The following is a 19638-nucleotide window of genomic DNA, read 5'->3' on the forward strand; positions in this document are numbered from 1 at the left end:
TAATCAAAATTCAACCAATTAAAATGTTGAGTAATTGGAGAGAGGAGAATGAGGGTTTTTTTAGTAATCTATAAAAAAAAAGCATTAAAAAGAGAAGGAAAATTCTGTACAAGGAAACAGGAAAGGGAGAAGCTGTTGTCCTCTCTCCCTCCTCTGCATTTGAAGGAGGGTAGTGGGAGCTGTTGTCCCTCTTGTCACCCCATGCTTCAAACCCTTCTCAGTCAGCACATACAGGTTAAAACCAGGGTTTCCATGGCGGTTACAGGAACTCATCTGCCCAAACAAGAGAGACCACATTGACTATCATCTTTCAGCTCCCCCTCAGCTACTGTGTCCTCCCAAGTAATTCAAAACTCTTCAACCATGACAGGCATTAAGCCAAATTCATCTCCCAGTGTCGCAGACATCCACTGGGGGGGGGGGGGGGGGGGGGGGCGTTTAAGAAGCCAGGCTGGCCATCCCCGTAATGCGGGACACCAGTGCGGGCCACTGTGGGAGTAGAGGTGCCTGTCTGAGTTCAGCTGGACCATTCATCACTGAAAAGTGGGCAAGGCAAGAAAGGAAAACACTTTACAAAGTTCATATTTAGTAGATGGGGCCCTCTCTTCTCTGGTTTAAAACCCCAGTCCAGCAGAGTGCTTCAAGCACACAGTTAGAAAGGAAAGAGCCTGTTCAGTTGCTTGAAATGAAATTTAGACACTTAAAAATACTTGTTTGGAAAGAGGGCCAGGTTTCCATCAGAGACCAACTTGATGGCCAGCTGCCCCATCGGTAGCCCTGCCAACCATCCCCATTATTGACTCCTGCCAAACAAAGTCACTCATGGAAGCAGAGAAGGGACTTTAAACAGTGACACATACATGAATTCTTCATTAATTATGCCATATGCCACCCATTTGTGAGTCTCTACCTTGAACTCTGACCAAGGCAAAGGGGATTTCAGTGACAGGCAGTGAGATGTGAGGAAACCTCTTCCTAAAGAGACATTTTACACCCTCTGAAGTAATCTATAAGCTGATCAAAGTTTAATAGTGAACGGAGCCATTGCCCATTCTTACAAAAACAACAATATTTGAATATCCATCTGGTTGAAAAGGGTTTTAATAAGATTAAAAAACAGTAGCAAGCTTCTCTCCCTCTCACTCCACTGATATCCAAAGAAAATGGAAAAGAAAAAAAATATTCTAATGAGTCTGAATTAGACAAGTAGATTTCCCCTCCCTGAAAATTAACTTACTTAACAGTAAACAGAGGAATTTATGAAGACTGTAAACTTGGCAGTTAAAATACTAGAACTGATAAGAATGCCCGTCATCAGGTATAAACCAATTCTCTTCCCTGCTCGGAAAGCAGAGGGTTTGTCACCTCTGCACAGATAATATTGACTTTGCGAATACCTTTTCGTGCACTATTTCACAATTACAGTAACATACACCTGAGCATGTTTTTCATATCTGATTGCATGGCTAATCTCAGCTTTCAGGTCAAATACCTGCTAGGAGTTTTATTTAGACAGTGCCTCACCCAATACCTTTCCTTTATGAAACCAGGATTGGGTCTCACCCTCTGCAGTGTTTATCCTGTGCTCTGCTCTTTCCAGTCTTTGTGAATCATCTACCAGCCACCGTAACAACAAACTGGTCACTACAGATCCTATCCACCCCTAATTCCCACCGTCAAACATCAGTATTTAAAGAATCAGCCCTTTCTGGGCTACCAGTGCTTTAAATCTGAGTCTTTCCCCCTGCATTCATCTCATCTGGAGCCAAATGTGACAACAGTTCTTGCCTGTGCTTCAAACATGACCATCCAGGGCTCCATCTCTTGAGTACACACATCTATCTCGGGTCCATCTGGTCTGCTTCAGACCCCAATGTTCACAGCCTCTCCAAGGTCCCTTTGTAACCTATGTCCACTGCAGGACAGCGCTGGTTCCTTCCCTGACACTGCAGCAGAGTCAGCTTCTGCTGCCTCTTAAGTCTGCTTCCCACTTTGCATTTCCCTAGGCTTTTGCAGGTGGAAAGGACTTACTTCCCAATGAACTTATCCTCCTCCCTTGCCCACTGAGGCACGTGCCAGTGGTGGGCACTACCCGTTGGGTTATTTAATCAGCTCATGAGCTTAGACTGCTACTGGGAACAGATTTTCCACCAGCCCTTTCTCCTCGTGTTTTATAGCTCGCTCTTGCTAGTCTTCTGGGACAAAGACCACCTTTTTGTGCTACATGTGGACCCTGACCTCTGATACAGCATCACTATAGCAAAGAGTCAGCACCAGAAAGAAACTGCCTGACCCCTGAAAAGGTTATATCTGATCACTGGGAGAAGGCATAAAGACAAGGGATCAGAGGGAGAAAAGCTAGGCAAAAACTCATCCCTGTAACAGAGACAAAGAGCCGCTCCAAATTTCATATTAGTTTGTGGCTCACTTTAAAACACCCCCCTTTTCTGCAGCTCTTGCTTTGAAACCAGGCTGCAGGATTCGTGCAAAGAGAAGCAGGAGCTGCCACTGCTGCCATCCCCACAAACACTAAACACCCAGCAGGACTGTCCATGGGGTGGCCGCACTGTAGCCCCCAGCCCCACCAAGAACGCACACAATGCCATCTGCTCCAGGTGCGGTACTGGGCTCTCCCTGCCAGAAGGGTCAACGGGCCCCACGGCTCTTCAGCGCACCCACAGCTGATTCAGCAGCAGCCTGTCATGCACCCTAATGCTACCAAGTAGGGGAAGCAGGGTGAGAGGCTCAAGTTGGTGCTGATACCAGAAAACCAGAGACAAAACTCTCTAATACTCATTTTCAAGTGTTACAAAGCGGGCATTCTTGATTTTTGGTGCTGGATGCACAGGAAATAAGTTCTACCCAATGTGCACCCTGACTGTGTTCACTGTTTATATGGCCAATCTATACAGATGAATGACATTTCTGAGAAACCATTAGCATATTCATTACAGTTCCACGAACTACTTATCTACACTCTTACTACCCATGTGTGGCCTAATGGGTCAAGGGTCCTCTGGTGGTCATTTAGGACATCTTCATCCTCTTCCTCTTCTCGTCTTTTCATGACCTTCTCTTCTTCTGGCCCTGTTTCAGCACTCTTGGCTCAGATCTTGGTTTCAGATCAGTTCTTATCTACTTAGTAGCTAAACTACATAATACAGCGTTGTACAACTCATCTGTGCCATGGATGCATAATTGCAACATTTACAGTTAAGCACACTGGTAAAATTCCTCTGGTATCAGTGGATGGGCCATCGATATTCCAGGGAAGAGAGAAGGAGCTGGGATCTGGCCTGACAAGCCTCCCAGCAGCAGACGCCTGGACTAGCTGCAGCACAGACACATTGCTCAGGCCCTACAGCCCCAAAAGCCTCCTGCCTTTCTCTCCTGGAAAAAGTTTGTTATTACAGGGAAAAGCTTCAGCTGCTTTCCCAGATGGGCATGTTCTCCTTCCCCTCCCCTCCCCAGCACACAGCAGGGCAGCAAAGGGAACAAGGTAAAACAAGACCATTTCCTTTTCCTTCCCAATTCTTTTTTCCTTTTCCCCTGTTGTCACCTGAACACGTGGCCTGGCTGTGCTGTCACTTGCACAGGGACAACTGCACAGAAACCAGCCTGGCTGCTCTGAGCGGGCAAGGGTCCCCACATCTCCTGCCTGGCCGCCCCCCTCCTGACAGAGAGGCACATTCTCCCCATCCACAGAAAGCAGCACCTGCTCTCGCCGGCTGCTGATCATAGCGGGGAGAAATAAGTTACCTGGATTTCTGGAGCAGCCTTCTTTCACCCAGTGCTGGGGGAGGCACATGCACCATTTGGATTTGATGTGCTTCTGCAGCTGCCACCCTGCCCTGCCAGCGTTCCCCTTGCGCCAAGCCCCAGGAGCAATCCAAAGCCTGCAGCTGCAGCTCGATTACACAAACTCTTTGTACATAGAGGTGCCAAGTGCAAAGCTTGGATCACCACACACTTCAGGACACCAAGCAGGGATGGGAAAACACACGAGTGCAGCCATGTCTGGGATGTTCCCACCTTACCTGAGCTGCTCCCAGCCCAAGTGCACACCAAGGCAGCACAAGAGGACATGGCAGCATGGAAGCCAGGCTGGCAGTGGGAAGAGCCCTGGGTGGGTTTACAGGACAGGTGGAAGGAGAGAGGCAGGAAAACCAGGGTAATCTAGCAAAGCCACAGCGCAGGACAGAGGCAAGCAGCAAAAAAAAAGAAAAGCCAGGGGACTAAATCATGTGTACAAAACATTTGCACCACTGGACAATGGCCAGAGCTGCTAAAATTGACACATGATGAGATAAATATGCAAGTGGTGAAACTTGTTATGAAAAGTCTTGCGGCATTACAAAACCCTGATCTTTCACCGCTGTGGCCAGGCTGGTACTAACAACTAGAATGCACGCCTTCTGCAGCACTTTCACATCTGTGCTCCAAAGAACAGGCAAACAGCAGTTAAAGCCTTTAGAGCAGGTTTCACCACTGATTTATGGTACAGACGCTATCAAAGGTTTTTTACCTGTTTTTCACTCCTTCCCCCCCCCCCCTTCAGCATTTGGCCACCTTCATTATGGATAAGAGCGAGTCCATTGTGACTGTGGATGACGCTATCCGAAAACTCATCTTGCTCAACTCCAAAGAGAAGATCTGGACACAGGAGATGCTGCTGCAAGTGAACGACAAGTCCATCCGCCTCCTGGACTGCGAGTCGCAGGTACCCAGAGCTCTGCGAGAGCTACCCCCAGGCTGCTGCATGGGGTGTGGTGCGCACCCTTCCCATCCTGCCTGGGAGGGCCATTTCTGAGGAACACAAGGGCGAATCACTACCAAAATCCACTCCCAGGTGTGTGGCAGCTGGCTGACTCTAATGCAAAGGGCAGGTAGGTGTGAGATGATTTATTCACAGCTCCAGAGCACAGCTACTCTTTCACTATGTGAAAGATACCTTGAGCTGTGCTCCAGGCCAATCCCATCAATGTGGGAGAGATGCAGACTTACAGGTCCACAAAGATCCATGTAAAGCATAAGCAGAGAGGCAAGGACATACTACTTGCAGTAAAGTAGCATACTACTCACAATAAAGTAGCTCACAAGATATCTGCCCGAGAACAGTGCCCCATTTTGACGGGTGATCTATGTACATGCACAGAGGGCACCTAATCCAAGGGGAAAGAGCAGCCAGACAGTGGGAGAGGGATGGTGCTGCCCCAATTTGAACAATAAGAAACTAAACAACATTAGCCCAAGGTCATCCAAGGAAACAGTGGGAGGGTGAGCCCCTCACAGGAAGCATCATCCCTCCCAGTGCTCTGCTGGGATGCACAACAAGCATACTAGTACAGGGAGAGCACAGCATGATGGTAAGCAACAAAGCTCCTATTATTGAAGTCTCATGCTGGGCCCAGAGGAAAACAAGAGCTCACCTCTGCCACGCACCTCTCTCCTCTTCCGCAGTCCCAAGCCACTGCCCCTCTGCAAACCTGGACACATGTCTCTGAAGAGCCCAGCAAACCGCCACTGTGCTGTGAAGCACAAGCTCTGCCAGGTCTCACTCCTCAAACAGGGATCCCAGAGGTCCACGCACAGGACCATTCCCCACTGGTTCCATAGCTCCCCATTGCCTGACCCCTTCCTCTTTCTCTTCCAGGAGGAGCTGGAAGACTTCCCTCTGCCGACAGTCCAGCACTGCCAAACAGTGCTGAATCAGATGCGCTATTCCTCCATCCTCCTTCTGGTGTGTCAGGATTCAGAGCAGCACAAACCTGACATCCACTTCTTCAACTGTGACGAGGTGGAGGTAAGCAGAGCCCTCCTTGCTGGTGTGAAACAGAGAACAAAATATGCTCCTAGCTGTCTGCCAGCCCCTCCTTCCTTTGCCCACTGGAGCCCTCAATCCTTTCCAAAGCAAAGCCTTAAAAACATCCCCGTTTTATCTTTAAGGCGGAGATGGTTCACGAGGATATAGAAAGTGCCCTGGCAGACCACAAGCACGGGAAGAAGATACGGCCACAGACACTCAAGTATGTACACCGCACGATACAGCTGGGAGTTAAAAACAAAGCAAAACACACACAAAAAAAGAAAGTCCCATTTACAATGGTACTGGAGAGGGGCTTTTTACAAGGGCATGTAGTGATAGAAAAAGGGTGAATGGCTTTAAGCTGAAAGAGGGTAGATTTAGAGTGGGCATAAGGAAGAAATGTTTTACTGTGAGAGTGGTGAGACACTGGTACAGGTTGCCCAGAGCAGCTGTGGCTGCCCCATCTCTGGAAGTGTTCAAGGCCAGGTTGGACGGGGCTTGGAGCAACCTGGTCTGGTGAAGTAGATGATCTTTAAAAGTCCCTTCCAACCCAAACCATTCTATGATTCACACACCAGCCTCTCAGAAACAGGACCAGCAGCCACTGATAGGGTTGTTCTGCTTGTTTCCCTTGCAGAGCAAACCAAGAAAAGATCAGGCAGAGACAATCCATCCTCCCACCGCCACAAGGGCCAGCTCCCATCCCAATCCAGCACGACACACGAGGCTCAGCGATGAACAGGAACCGGGTGGCACCCCCTTCCCAGCACGATCCAGGTACTGGGAGCACTCAGCAAGTCTGTCCTGGGGACGGAGGACTCATTAGCCCAGATAGTCAACCCTCCTGAAATGGTCTGTGGTCATTTCAGGCCCTGTGTTGCTGAACTGCAGGGAAGCTCAGTGTTTTTTCACCACATTATAATGCAACACAGACACATACCAAAGGCACAACATATTGTTGCCTATCTGGCTGTGCTTTATAAATGCCTAAGAATTGGGCCGCAGCAAACATCTGTACCCACTGGGCTAGCAGTTGGCATCCTCTGTTCAGCAACAGCTCAATAATTCAAAGCTCCTAGAAACAACTTGTAATAAACACCTGTATTTTGGGATACTGAAATTCCCAAAACAGGTGAAAGCCCCTCATAAAACTGAGCCATCACATGACATTCAGAGCAGGCATCAGTGATCTTAAAACATACAGACAAGACAGACCTGGTCAGAAAGCCAAATTCCTGGCTCTGATGACTTCACAGCAGCCAAGATTTCACCCTCAGAAATCAAGTGGTTTGCATGAATTCTCCTAGAGATGAGTGTAGAAATGCAGATGCGAACTCAGCGCTCTCATGCGCGGATTTACAATCTTACTCCAAAACCATCCTGACTTCATCCTGTTTGAGCCAGCTTGAAAAAACTTGTATTTACCTTTGGAGAAAGTGGTAACAGAAATAAGCTCCCCATAACAGAAATAAACTCTCCAACAAAAGCTCAATCTGATTAAAATGACGAGCAAAGTGTAAGCCTTTTTTATCACTGCCTATTGTACCACCTTCTCTTCGGATTAATTTCTAGGTTAAAGGAAAACGTGTAATCAGGATACTATGAGAAACTCCAAACACTGGCTGAGGATAGAAAATACTCGTTTCCCCAGGATGGGATCTGAAGCCAAAGAGCGGTTCTAGCCTCCTGAATGGAGAGCCTATTTCAAGTCCAGTTTTGCGTAATGAAAATAAGATCTATATTTCAGAGCTGGACCGTGTATAAACATCCATATGCTGATGCAACAGCAGTTTTTAATAAAATGGCCACCCTTAACTCTGCCCTTCCCAGGACACAGCATAAAGCTTTAAGCCCATTGCTTACATCAACAGAGTTGGGCATTTACTCAGGCAGGATTTCTGGATCTGAGAACACAGAGCCTGGCACGAAAGCAGGTGACAGGAGAAAGCCTTGAATGATGCCTGTTTGCCGAGATTGCTTCTCCTTCGAAACACGCCTTATTGCTTTTCTACAAAACCTGTCAAAACTAATCACCTCATCTTAACACCTAAAGATGACGTACATTTTCACGGTCCTTTGCCAAAACTGCCTCCCTAGTTCTTCCACTTTATAATCCTGCTGTCCAAGCACCTGCTCTACTGGCCCTTCCAAACTCCATTTCATGTTATTCTTTTCGCAAGAGGCCTCCTGAGCAATTGTTCACACCAGAACATCACCCCCTCACCAAGCACCTGTCTTCTGGAAGCAGGGAGGTGTCTGTGTTTTTTATTGCAGAAGGATTTTTTTGAACACCAATTTAAAACACTTGAAAGACTGCACACGAGTTTGTACAAAAATGCCGATTTATACACAGGCCTGCCTAAGCATCAGTCATGCAGAATTCCTGGCACACTGCTTTCTAGCGAGCGACAGTTGTATTCACTTCTAGGTCTTAGTTCTTCTTTCTCAACTACCATTTAGTTAAACTGGCATCTCTGGGAGAAGGAAGGCTCCTGAGGAGAGCTGGAGGTTAGAAGAGAGTGGGAGTTAATCTAATGGCACTTTGTATACACGCAGAGTGCTCTGCAGAGCACTTGGTGGCTCTTCAGCTCCTCTGCGGGACTAAGGCAGCACAGATGCATCAAAGGCAAAGGAGTCAGTGACTCACAGCAGCTGGAGACTGGGGCTTGCAGGTCTCTGCCTGTAGCTGGCAGCTCCTCACAATTTATTCATTGCTTATATTTGAAAACACGCAGCGTATCAACACAGAGGGTTGGCGGGCAAGTTCTGTGACCCTAGGAAATTTAATTGGCAACTTTGAGTACCTCCTGCTCTTTATGATCTCCTTAGGTGCTCTCATAACCCAGAATAAAACACCAAGCTGGGATTTACCATCCTGCATTTAATGGAGCCTATTTTCACCCCGATAGTAAATGTATTTTTTGCTCCCTCCCTTGTTTGCAGACTATGAACGACGAAGCTCCAGCTCTCATGACCATGAAGAGTCCCGAGCCATCTTAGCACAGAAGATTGAAAAAGAAACGGTTGGTAATATGAACAGCGCACAGGCAATAGACAGAAAGAGAGAAAAGAAGCAAGGGGCTCCTCCATGAGCAGACATTTTATGCATAGTCATCATTAACCTGATAACTGCTGTGCATAAAGATAAGATGAACAAAAGCAGAGTCCATCACGGGTCAGTTATGATGTCCTTTGACCTGAAGTAGCTCTGCTGATTTCAGAAGGTCTGCTCCTCCCCAGCCCACAGCCCAGTCTTGGAGTTACTTTCCAGACGTCCATTAGCAGGGGTCACTTGTCACATTGAGAAGTACAGCACACAGCCAGGCACAGCTTTGTGTTTGGAAAGTGATGAATTCAGCTTAATTTCATGCCTGGATTCCCCATTCCTGTGCATTCTTCCAGGAACTGGAACAGGCAAAAAGCAGCACGCTCTGCGATCCGGGCTTCCCAGCTGCGTGCAGTTTGGGCTCGCTTTTACCTTGGTTTGTTGCATTTCTGTCCTCACAGCAAATCCTGAACTGCACTCTGGATGACATTGAAGTGTTTGTCGCCAGGCTTCAGAAGGCTGCAGAGGCATTCAGGCAGCTCAACCAAAGGAAGAAAGGGAAGAAGAACAAGAAGAAAGGGCCAGCAGGTACAGTGCAGCAGCTAGAACAAATGGGGAAGGCAGGGGCACGGGTGAAGGTTGCGGGGAGAGCTCAGTTTGCATCCTAGCCAGGCCAGACTGATGCAGCAGCATGGCTATGGGCCCAACAGCAGCTACACCAGCTTGGAAGGTGCTGCTGGTCTGTGGGGACCTCTTGTAGAGCACACGGAACCTAGTGAAGCCTCCCACACAGGGAAAGACTTCTGGCTTCTCTTGAACCCTTGATTTCTAGTAGTTCTAGTCTCAGCACCCATTATTGCCGTGCCTTCCATGTGCCAGCAAGATGAAAATTTCCTGAAAAGGGATGCTCTAATTAAAGTGTTTTTCTCTCCACCTTCTCATGAAAGAGGGCATGCTGACCCTTCGAGCAAGACCCCCAAGCGAGGCCGAGTTCATCGACTGCTTCCAGAAAACCAAACTGGCTTTTAACCTCTTGGTAAGACACAGAGGGTATTTTCATCCCATGCAGTGAATAAGGCTTTTCCGCACATCTCACAGCAGCACGCATTCAAAGTGAAATTTGAACTGTCAAGGGACAAAGATGTGAATTCCAGATTCTTCAGAATCCAGAACAAACACTGCCTTTTGTCTCAAGCAGTGACAAGGCTTTTCCCCATTGTCACAGCAATAAGCATTCAAAGTGAAATCTGAACCGAAAACACTTATCAAGGAGAAAAAGTATGAATTCCAGATTCTTCAGAATCCGGAACAAACATTGTGTCAGGCTTGTGCAGGTTTCTTGGGCCAAGCTGTTAATCTGAAACTAGAAGCACAGCATCCAGGACGGGACTGAGCAGCCAAGGGCCTTGCCTGGATCTCTTTTCAGATACAGTCCTGACTTAAAGCATTTGCAAAGTTCTGAGCTTAGGGAGCCAAGATGTGCCATGCCCACCTTGCCGACAGCCATGGAAAGGCTTACATATAGATATCCCCACTCTAGACACTCACTTCTGCTTGTGGCCTTTAAAAATCTGGGTAGTTTTGTGACAGCTTTAGTCCTTGCTACTCTTACAAGCATAAAACAGAGGACTATAAATATTAAGGAAAAAGAGAGTCTTTTCTACTTTAAATTGTTCTATCCAATTCTGTCTACAGAGCAGCTGTAAAGCTGCCTCAGCCAGAGGCCTGGGAAGTCTCTGGTTAACAATAAGTGATATCCCCCACTGCCCTGAGATTCCTGGCTCCTGCTCTCTTTCTCCTCTGGAAGAGTCACTCTGTTAAGAAAGGGACGAAAAGTAGGAGCATGAAGATGTTCCCAGTGCTGCTACTTCCACTTAGTGAAGTATGTGAGACCAGGAGGGTAACAAGCCAGAAGGAAATTCTGTCAGTTCTGACCAAACTTGCCCAGTTGAACACAGCCTAATATCTTTCCTGAGAAGTAATTAGTCAGAAAATCACAGAGATTGTAAACAACCTTAATGCAGGACAGCAAGCTCCAGCCTTTTCTTTTAGAAGCAAATACACATAATTTTTGCCTGCTCAGGACCAGAACCAAGTCTTGGAGGTGGCAGCTCTGGCCAGCAATCACTGGTCTTGCACAAACCAATCCAGTGCCCCACTAAGACCATGCCACACATCCACAGTGGGATGTCAGCTTCCCTGAAGCAGCAGCTGAGGATTCTCCAAGCATAAAGAAATCCCAGCCAGGCTGTCACATCCCAGCCCTGACTGCTGACACAGCTGAGATAAATACACCAGAGTCGGCGTGGTCAGCCAAACCCTTAGCACAGCACAGGTCTGTGATGGAGGCGAGTGTCCTTCCCTGGACGCTGCCAATTATGCAACAAAGCCACAAGCGCCCATCTGTGCAAATGCTCTGGCCCCCAAGCTCTGCACTGCTGCTGCCTCTCTGTCAGCAGTGCGGGAGCCAACACGTAAAAAAATCATTCACATGGCCAAGCTCTCCCTGCCTGGACTTTGCTGCCTGCCTATCCACAATCTCACAAAGAGCAACTGATCTCCTGGCAAGAGGCCATGGGCAAGTAAGAAGGAGAGTGGGGAATCAGTGGCAGAGCACTGCCACGTCTGCCCTAACACTGCTGTCACAGGCCACGTGGCTGCAAAGTCCTTGTGAAGTGCCATTTCATTTAGTCACCTTGTCACCATCATTATTTCACACTTTCCACTCCACATTAACGTTTAATCACCAGCATTTAAAATGCTTTGCATTTGGGTAGGGAGGAGGAAGTCCGTTTTCCATTGCAGCAATGCCAGTAGCACAGGACACTAAAAGAGCTGAAAGGAAGCACACACTGAAGTGGTTTCTCACCACAGCTTAGCTGATTGCTCTTAATGAAACGCAGTTCTTACAGTAAAGTAATCCCAAGTGTTCACCCCTCCAGTCCACCCGTCTACCCCAAATACGAAGCATTTAAGCAGCCAGGGCAGCTCTAGGTGCTGCAACCAAGACCTTGGTGGAGATTTTTCCTTGTCAGCAGTTTGCCAAGGGACCCCCCCAAAACACTTGCTCTGTCATTTTCATTCACGGGAACTAGCGGGATTTTCAGCTTTGCAAGAGTCAGAAGTAATAGGCCCGGCCCTTCCTCACCAAGACTTGCAAAATAAGCCAAAGTTTCCTGCTTCTGCTCAAAACAGCTCCACAGGGTCTGATTTTAACAGAGTAGGTACTCCACCCCTCCTGAAATTCAACACCCTTAGAAATGGACACAAAATAAGAATGACCTAAAACTGAATGATTCCTACTCCCCACTCACTCTTCTTCCCTGATTTCAGGTTCACTGTTGAAAGTTTCCGTACTTTTTAGGTTGTTATTAACTATAGCATGCATTAGTCAGCAACGATCCCCCTGTGTGACAGAAAGGGGAAATAAAAAATCAGGTTAGGGTTACACTGGGTTTCCTTTCTCTTTTCAGGCCAAACTGAGAAAGCACATCCAGAACCCCAGCGCTTCAGAGTTGGTGCATTTCCTATTTGGGCCGCTGGAACTGGTAAATATTATTCACAGGTTTCACTGTGAACTCACTTTTTATTTCAAATGTTGATTTCACACTTAGAGGTGGCTAGATTATGCAGAAGAATTAGAAGACTGCTCACAACTGGCTAAAGCTTTCTCAGTAAAGTGTAGAAGCAACAATGCCAGTGTTTCTAGCCTCTGATCTGATTTTCAGCTTGAAGTAAATGCAAACCCCTTTAATAAAGGCCTACTGTGAAGAAAAGCACAAGCAGCTATGGCTCCCCTTCAGGATCTGCCTGACCTCATCTCCAGGCAAACATGGTTCAATATTTGCACTGAAAATAGGAAACAGAAATCCTCACTTGAAAAAGAAGCCAGGAGGGACACAGAAATACCAAGTGATTTTCCATTTTTTAAAGTGCCAGCTTGCAATGTATCCTGTCTCTTAACAACGGCTAATTTTTAGATCAGATCTTGCTTTGGCCCCAATAGAAAAATTCTTGTGTTCCTCTGAACTGTCCAGTCTTCTTCAAAGATTTAGGTTGATATTTCTTGAGACAACTGAGCTGATCTAAGGATTAGCTGCTGCCAACAGGAGTCAGGCCATCCCCTGGCATGAAGGCTTGCCTTCTGGCTTTCATTTTATACCATGGAGAACTCACTCAGGAACTATTTGCCTTATCTATTTGTTTCTTCTTAATAAAATCTGCCAATCAAGTACTATCAGTGCAGTGCAAGGATAATAAGCGGATGCTGAGGGACACAGCATCCCTTTTAGATGGCATCAAACCATTAATTTAGTTCATCTGTGTTGTGAAACTTCACCCTTACACGTGAAGGCATAGAGGAGAACTTTGGAATTGCAAGTCTAACATGAATTAGCCTGGTTTTAGAGGTACGCACCATGGAGGGTACATTGGCTTCCTTTGGAGCGGGCAGGCACAGAGACTTCAAAGGATCAGAGCCACTGATTTTCCTGTCCTTGATTTCTGTTCCTTTGTGCACGTGCCGATTTGATATTTTGAACATTTCCTACAAAATCCCTCATATTTGTGTATGCACATTCCAGATCGTCAGTAGCTGTGGTGGCCCTGAGCTTGCCAGGTCCGTTGTCAGCCCACTTCTTTCTAAAGACGCCACAGATTTCCTCAGAGGACACCTGACACCAAAAGAAATAAATCTCTGGGACTCCCTGGGAGAGACGTGGACCCGATCCAGGTGAGGACAGAGCTGCCATCTCACCAAGTTCTCCAAGCTCTTGATAAAGACAGAGGGGATGCTTGATTTTATAGTCATGTCAAAGTGTCAAGGATGCCCTGCTGTGCCTGCTTCTCCCTGATGTGCTTTCAGAAACAGATTCCTTGTAAATCTCACTACATATTCCCTGCTTCATGTCCTAGAGCTGAATGGCCTCGAGAAGCAAATATCCCCACCTACATCCCCAAATTCCGCAATGGCTGGGAACCACCTGTGGAAATCTTCCGTGGAGCTCCCTGGGAGATAGATATTGGGCACTTGCAAGAAGAGGTTAGTCCTGTGCCCCCAGTCATCCTCTCTTCCCTCTTCCTCCCCCTTTTTCAGAGTGAGAAATAGATCTGTGGGGTTTGTGATGGTGTATAACAAGTAGTCGACTCAAAACTCAGTTGGATCTGGTCACTCCAGTTAAATACAGAAAGAAAATTATGCCAGAAAAAGGCAGCAGTAACCAGCCCCACCTCCTGAACAACAGGAAGTAGGATACTACACTGTAACTGAGCCCCACGGACAGAAGTTTGCCTGAAGAACCTTTCTTTGGTGTGCACCTCATTGTGACCAAAAGCTTCCGTGATTCATCTACTACTATCACTGTCCTTTTCTCTGATAGAGTTTCCCCTTGTCTGGTAAGGCTGACTCCATTTTTGCCTTTCCAGCTATCATCAGCCAATGGATATCCTTACCGTAACTCCTCACTCAAGCGTGGCCAGACCACTGACCAGACACAAGCTGTGGATGCATTTAAACAGAACGTAACTCAGCATGTAAGTAGGTAAGGTATCAGCGCCACCCTGGACAACGGTGCCTTGGCTCCCACCATGTAACCTCATAAACACACACTGCAACAGATTATGACACCAGGATGTCTTGACGCCCTGGTAGGTAACTCTCTGACATTATTAATTCAGAGTTGTTAACAAGATCAAGAGAACTCAAAGATCAGACGAGTGATTATTCTTGTAAATGCTGTCTGCCTTTTAATCATCAACAGGTCTACAAGGAAAGAGGTTGGTTACATGCATTTTCCATCACAAGAGTCAAAAATATTGACTGACTATCAAATAGTAGGTCTCATTTCCTAGCATCAGCCCAAAGCAGTATTAAAGATCATGTGCCAAAGACACTGCACTGCACTTTTGTTCTCTGTATATTTAGAGGAGTTAGTATCTCTCCGCTCATCCTAAAGCCACAGCAGCTTGCACAGAAAGAACATGCTTATAGGAGGAATCTGTACCAAGGCATGAGCCCACACAAGCTTTCCGCTGCTGAAAACGCAGCGCTGACCTCAGTGGCACTGCATGGAAAACGTTCTAACCAAGGAGGTACCCTTTTGCTTCACCAGAGGCAGCAGCTCCTCCTTTTGCTCTTAGACACAACCAAAAGGTAAAAAATATATCAGAGGCTAAATAAAACAAGAATGTGCTTCCAGTCTTGCCCATCTCTCCATCAGGAAACTGACAGGGCATTGACTTCAGACAGCTCTTCTGAACGAGATAAATCCAGAAAATAGGGAAAAATCCTCCCCTTTCTTCAGAAGCCTTGGAAAGTTTAGTTCCCAACCGGAACCAACCAGGCCAGCCCATTGCCTCAGGCTTTTTTCCAAGGGAAAGATGGCTCTTCCACAATTTAGGCAAACACGCTGCCCTGCCACCAGTATTCTATCACCAGTTACTCATGGTATAAGATCCTTATGAAAGTACTTTTGACTCAAAGTTTAGAGGCTTTTCATCTGCCTGCTTGTTTACATGAGCTTACATCTTTGAAATTTTCACAACATCTCTGAGTTTCAACAAACTCTTCCCAAATTACAAATGCCATACTCTGCTTCGCAGTGATTTGGCATGAAGTTATCAACTTCAAACCTTTAAAGAATGGAAGTCCAGAGCCAGCAAAGCACTTAACCCTGCACTCCTCTGTAGCTAGCTCAACACTGTGAAAAAAAATCTTCAAGCCAGACTGTTTTTTCATGGGTTTATGTTCTAATCTAAAAGATGTATAAGCTCCACTACTACTACAAAAAAAAGTTCAAATTCACAGCAAAACCCCTTAAATCCAATTATATTAGCAAATTAACTCATTCACCCCGTCAAAGGTCCCAGTGGGACCATAAAACAGTACAGATTCAGTGCTGAGTAGGGAAAGAATTATGATCGTCTTCTCCAGCTCCCTTTTTCTCAGTGAGGTTATGAAAAATAAGAACCTAGTTTACACAACAGCATTTAAGTCTATCTTTAGAGACTGGTAGACAATGCACCCAAGGAAAATTTTCATCTGCTAGTCTCAGCACAGGCAAACTACAAACACTAGTATCAAGTCCTGGAATATAAATTAACAGCGTGCCTTTTTACCAAGGTGACCCTTTCCCTAAGACACCACCCCACCTAACTACAGTACGGGCTCATGGAAAAGTAGATGAGAATCTCTTTTGTCCTGGGATAGGTGTCGTAACTTTTTACCTACCTTTCAGAATATCAACAGCAACTTTTCCTTACGGATAACATTTAAGAAAAAAACACCCCAAAAGTTAACAGCATCGAAGCAGATGCTGAAAATTGAGAAGGTGCTCAGACACCATCTTCAGTCCAGAGCAGACCTCAGCCAAGTCTGCCCAGATCACAGTCCTAGGACAAACATATTTGTTGCCATACTCATGCTTTTTTCAGAGTAGTTTGAACTAGTTTCCTAACCAAGAGACCCTATATTAGCAAAAATACCCATGCATCAGTATTGTTATTTACACCAGGGCTCTTGGCTGCACAGAAGTGTCATGAAAGCCCCAAACGGTATTACCATAATTAGCAAAGGTCAGTTGTGTAAAATCTAGGTCCATGCAAAGTACACATTAGCCTCAGCCCCCCCCCAGCTTCTCTCCTCATGACTCCTTTACCTTCTGGAATGCTACAGAAGAAGTAATTTCTACCTAACTTGAGCCTTCCTCCCCCTCCCTGCCTGCAGGGCACTGCTGGGTAAGGCCACCACTCCCTTTCTTGACTGGTGGATTCAATCTGTCAGAAAGTCTGCTCCAAGCTCTCCCCCACTGCAGACTTACAACTTATATATTGCACATGGCTGTAACTAGACCAAGAGTTGGCCCAAATCAAGCAAGCTAAAGGCAATAGTACAGCCGCAGGCATAATATCAAACCACTGAACCAGCAGTTTCAACCTTTTTCAGACCACCAAAGGTTATCTAACAAAGACAGTAAAATGAACTGAAACTAAGCCTAACAGCCTTGCTTTTCAAAGGCAGGTTTTACAGATGCTTCAGAAGCATTCCACAAAGAGCTGAGTTGCCACAGATCAGAGATTTAAAATCACTGATGAAACCCAAGAACTTGGCAATGGAAAACATCAGGCTAAAACCCATAGTTGCTAGCAGTGCTGGAAGTACTAGGTTCACCAGGTTACACAGAACTTGACAAAAACTGGAGAACCTGACCCCCTAGTAAATACAGCACCCAGGAGTCTTCTGCATCAGGCAGCTGTGCAGGTTGCAAGTCACAAGCAGAAAGTGCGTTAAAATAGTTCCTACCTGCCCTTATGCAACAAGGCAAGACAATTTTTCCACATCACAAACATTTTTGGAATTAAAAAATAACGCTACACCCATTTTAACTAGAGAAAAAAAAGATGAGAGCTGAAAAATTTTCCTAAGCCAGGCAAAAAACCCTATAAAAAAAAAAAAAAAATTTCCATTTGGGTCAAAGAGAATCTTTCATTCCACTTTCTCACCATTTTCCTTTTTTGACAATCTACCATATTTATTTTGTCACTCTCTCCAAACAAAAAGGCAGTTCAACATTGAAAGCTGTATATTCTTGCTTCAGAACTTCCCAAGCAAAATATTTTAACACATTCCTCTTCCCCCCAAATTAAGTCTTAGAATACATTCAAACTCACTTTTCCTGGGAACCTGCAAATTCTGCTTCAGTAGCTCAGCGTTGCCTGATGAAATGACCACAGAATTTCCAGACAGTTCTACCTCCACTCGTTTTCAATACCCTTTCTCCCAGTCCTGATGCCTGCTGCTCCCTGCCCTGGCATATGGGGCAGCTGTTTTCATTTATCAGAACAGGAGGGCTTCACTGTTATTTTTCACAGGAGGTGCAATCAGAGCATTTTGTTTGTGCTTTGTCAGTCTCCCTAACCCTTGCAAAGCACCACCTGACAGGGGAGGAAGCCTTTTTCTTCTATCCTGAAAGCAGCAGCCTCACAGGTCCCCAAAAAGGCCACTAACCAAACAGCAGGACAGCTTTTTTGGTTTGTTTCCAAACGCGGGATGTTTTGCGAAAATAAGGGGTGAAAATCTTCCACAAAATAGAGGAGCAAAGGGGCACTGCCCGCGGCACCCCCCCCCACCGGGCTAACACGAGCACAGCTGGCTCTCTACCTTCTACCTGCACCGGCACACAGCCATCAGCACTCCCCTTTCGCCAGTGAACCTGTATTGGCCAAGTTATTAGATGGGCCTCCATTAAAACTCTGATTCTTTTTCTCCTGCAGGAATTTTGAGGCACAGGGAATGGCTCTGCCGAAGAGATATGCCAAAATCCGCTATGATTTCACTGCACGAAATGCCAACGAACTCTCAGTGCTTAAGGATGAAATCCTGGAGGTATGTGAACATGCTTGGAAGGAAAAAGGTGTCTCCTCCTCTTGCCAGGAGCAGGAGAGGGATCTGGAGACACTGGCAAGTGCCAACTCATTTTTGCTCAGTGTCTTCTGAGCAGTAACACAAAGCTTTGCTCAAACCTAAAGCTTTATGTCTGAGCTGGAGCAGGCTGACTGTATACATTGGATCATTTGCTCAGCTGAAACACATCAGTCATATCTTAACTAGCAATGAGGAGGAAGGAAAACAAGTTACTGTAGCACACTGCTGACCAACTTCCTGGGACCAGGTTCATTATTACCACTCCCCCCTGCCCCAAGGAATTATTTTCTATGAAAACATCCTTTTTCATAACCTTTCTCTTACTGCAACATTATTGGCAGCTAGAGAATGTAGGACACAGTCTGCACACGAACTGTGACAGATCTATGACTCAAGAAAAAGACTTCTGTTCAAAGCATAGCTAGAATGAGGAATATGTGTGAGTCCTGCCAACAAAGATGATCCATTCTAGGAAGCTTACTTTGAAAAAAAAAACTTTAAAAAAAAAAATCATGGTTCTGGATAAAAACAAGCCTTCTGAAAGAAGCAGGGGGCAGGAACAACAGGAGATACAGGCAACCTTCTTGCTGTATCATGGTGATGATGTGATTATGTTATGTGTTGTGACATATGATCAAGTTCCATGATAACACTCCAGCATCTCTGGCAGGAGTCACTCGATTTATTTTTTTTAATGCAAAAAGACAACACACAAACTCAGTCACTGGGGAAAAATAAATAAATAATGGAGAAACAGGCAAATTAAGTTGTAATTATGAGTTCTTCAGCACCCCAGATCTGTTTTCCCCCAGAGATGCTCTCCTGTTCACCATTAGGGCAAGTTCTGATGCTTTTCAGGAAAGGCTTTGGCCCTAAACTGCAAATGAGCACAACAGATCTGTGTGCTAGCTCCTGGTCTTGGTGATGTTATTCTGACAACTTTATGTTACTGTGTGGTTTACTCCCACTACATGTCATTTATGGATGCCAGAAATTTGATGTTCTCACTAGCAAATTTATTTTTCCCCCTGTCAGGTGTTGGAAGATAATAAGCAGTGGTGGAAGTTGCTCAACCGGAGTGGGCAGGCTGGTTATGTCCCTTATAATATCCTGGATGTAGTGAAACTGGAAGAGCTCGAACAGGTCTGTAGTCAGATGATATTTAACTGGCAGCCAGCTGCAGGGCATAATCAGCTTCTGACAATGATCTTGTCATTAGACCTCCCTGGAATTCTTAGGATGCTGTGCACAAGTCAGGATGAACCCTCACAAGCAGACAAACCAGGATCCTGGAGCTTCCTCAGTCTCCTATGATAAAACGCCCACATTTTGCCATCATTACCTTCCCCCTCCCCAAACAAGACC

The 19638-nt window shown here is 46.0% G+C and overlaps 1 protein-coding gene across 2 annotated transcripts in view; it reads left to right on the forward strand.

Moving 5' to 3' along the window:
• Positions 1-19638, forward strand: part of EPS8L2 (EPS8 like 2) — a 64747-nt gene that overhangs the window by 39433 nt on the left and 5676 nt on the right. For both annotated transcript variants that reach the window (XM_027804121.2, XM_014279331.3), the window contains 13 exons: positions 4559-4720; positions 5654-5803; positions 5947-6026; positions 6444-6583; positions 8750-8829; positions 9314-9440; positions 9800-9888; positions 12326-12400; positions 13436-13584; positions 13767-13893; positions 14277-14392; positions 18123-18234; positions 19309-19416. In XM_027804121.2, the coding sequence (XP_027659922.1) occupies positions 4559-4720; positions 5654-5803; positions 5947-6026; positions 6444-6583; positions 8750-8829; positions 9314-9440; positions 9800-9888; positions 12326-12400; positions 13436-13584; positions 13767-13893; positions 14277-14392; positions 18123-18234; positions 19309-19416 (1515 nt within the window). The remainder of the gene's footprint in view (positions 1-4558; positions 4721-5653; positions 5804-5946; positions 6027-6443; positions 6584-8749; positions 8830-9313; positions 9441-9799; positions 9889-12325; positions 12401-13435; positions 13585-13766; positions 13894-14276; positions 14393-18122; positions 18235-19308; positions 19417-19638) is intronic.

Source organism: Falco cherrug, chromosome 10 (genome assembly GCF_023634085.1).
Source record: "Falco cherrug isolate bFalChe1 chromosome 10, bFalChe1.pri, whole genome shotgun sequence".
Classification (NCBI taxonomy): domain Eukaryota; kingdom Metazoa; phylum Chordata; class Aves; order Falconiformes; family Falconidae; genus Falco; species Falco cherrug.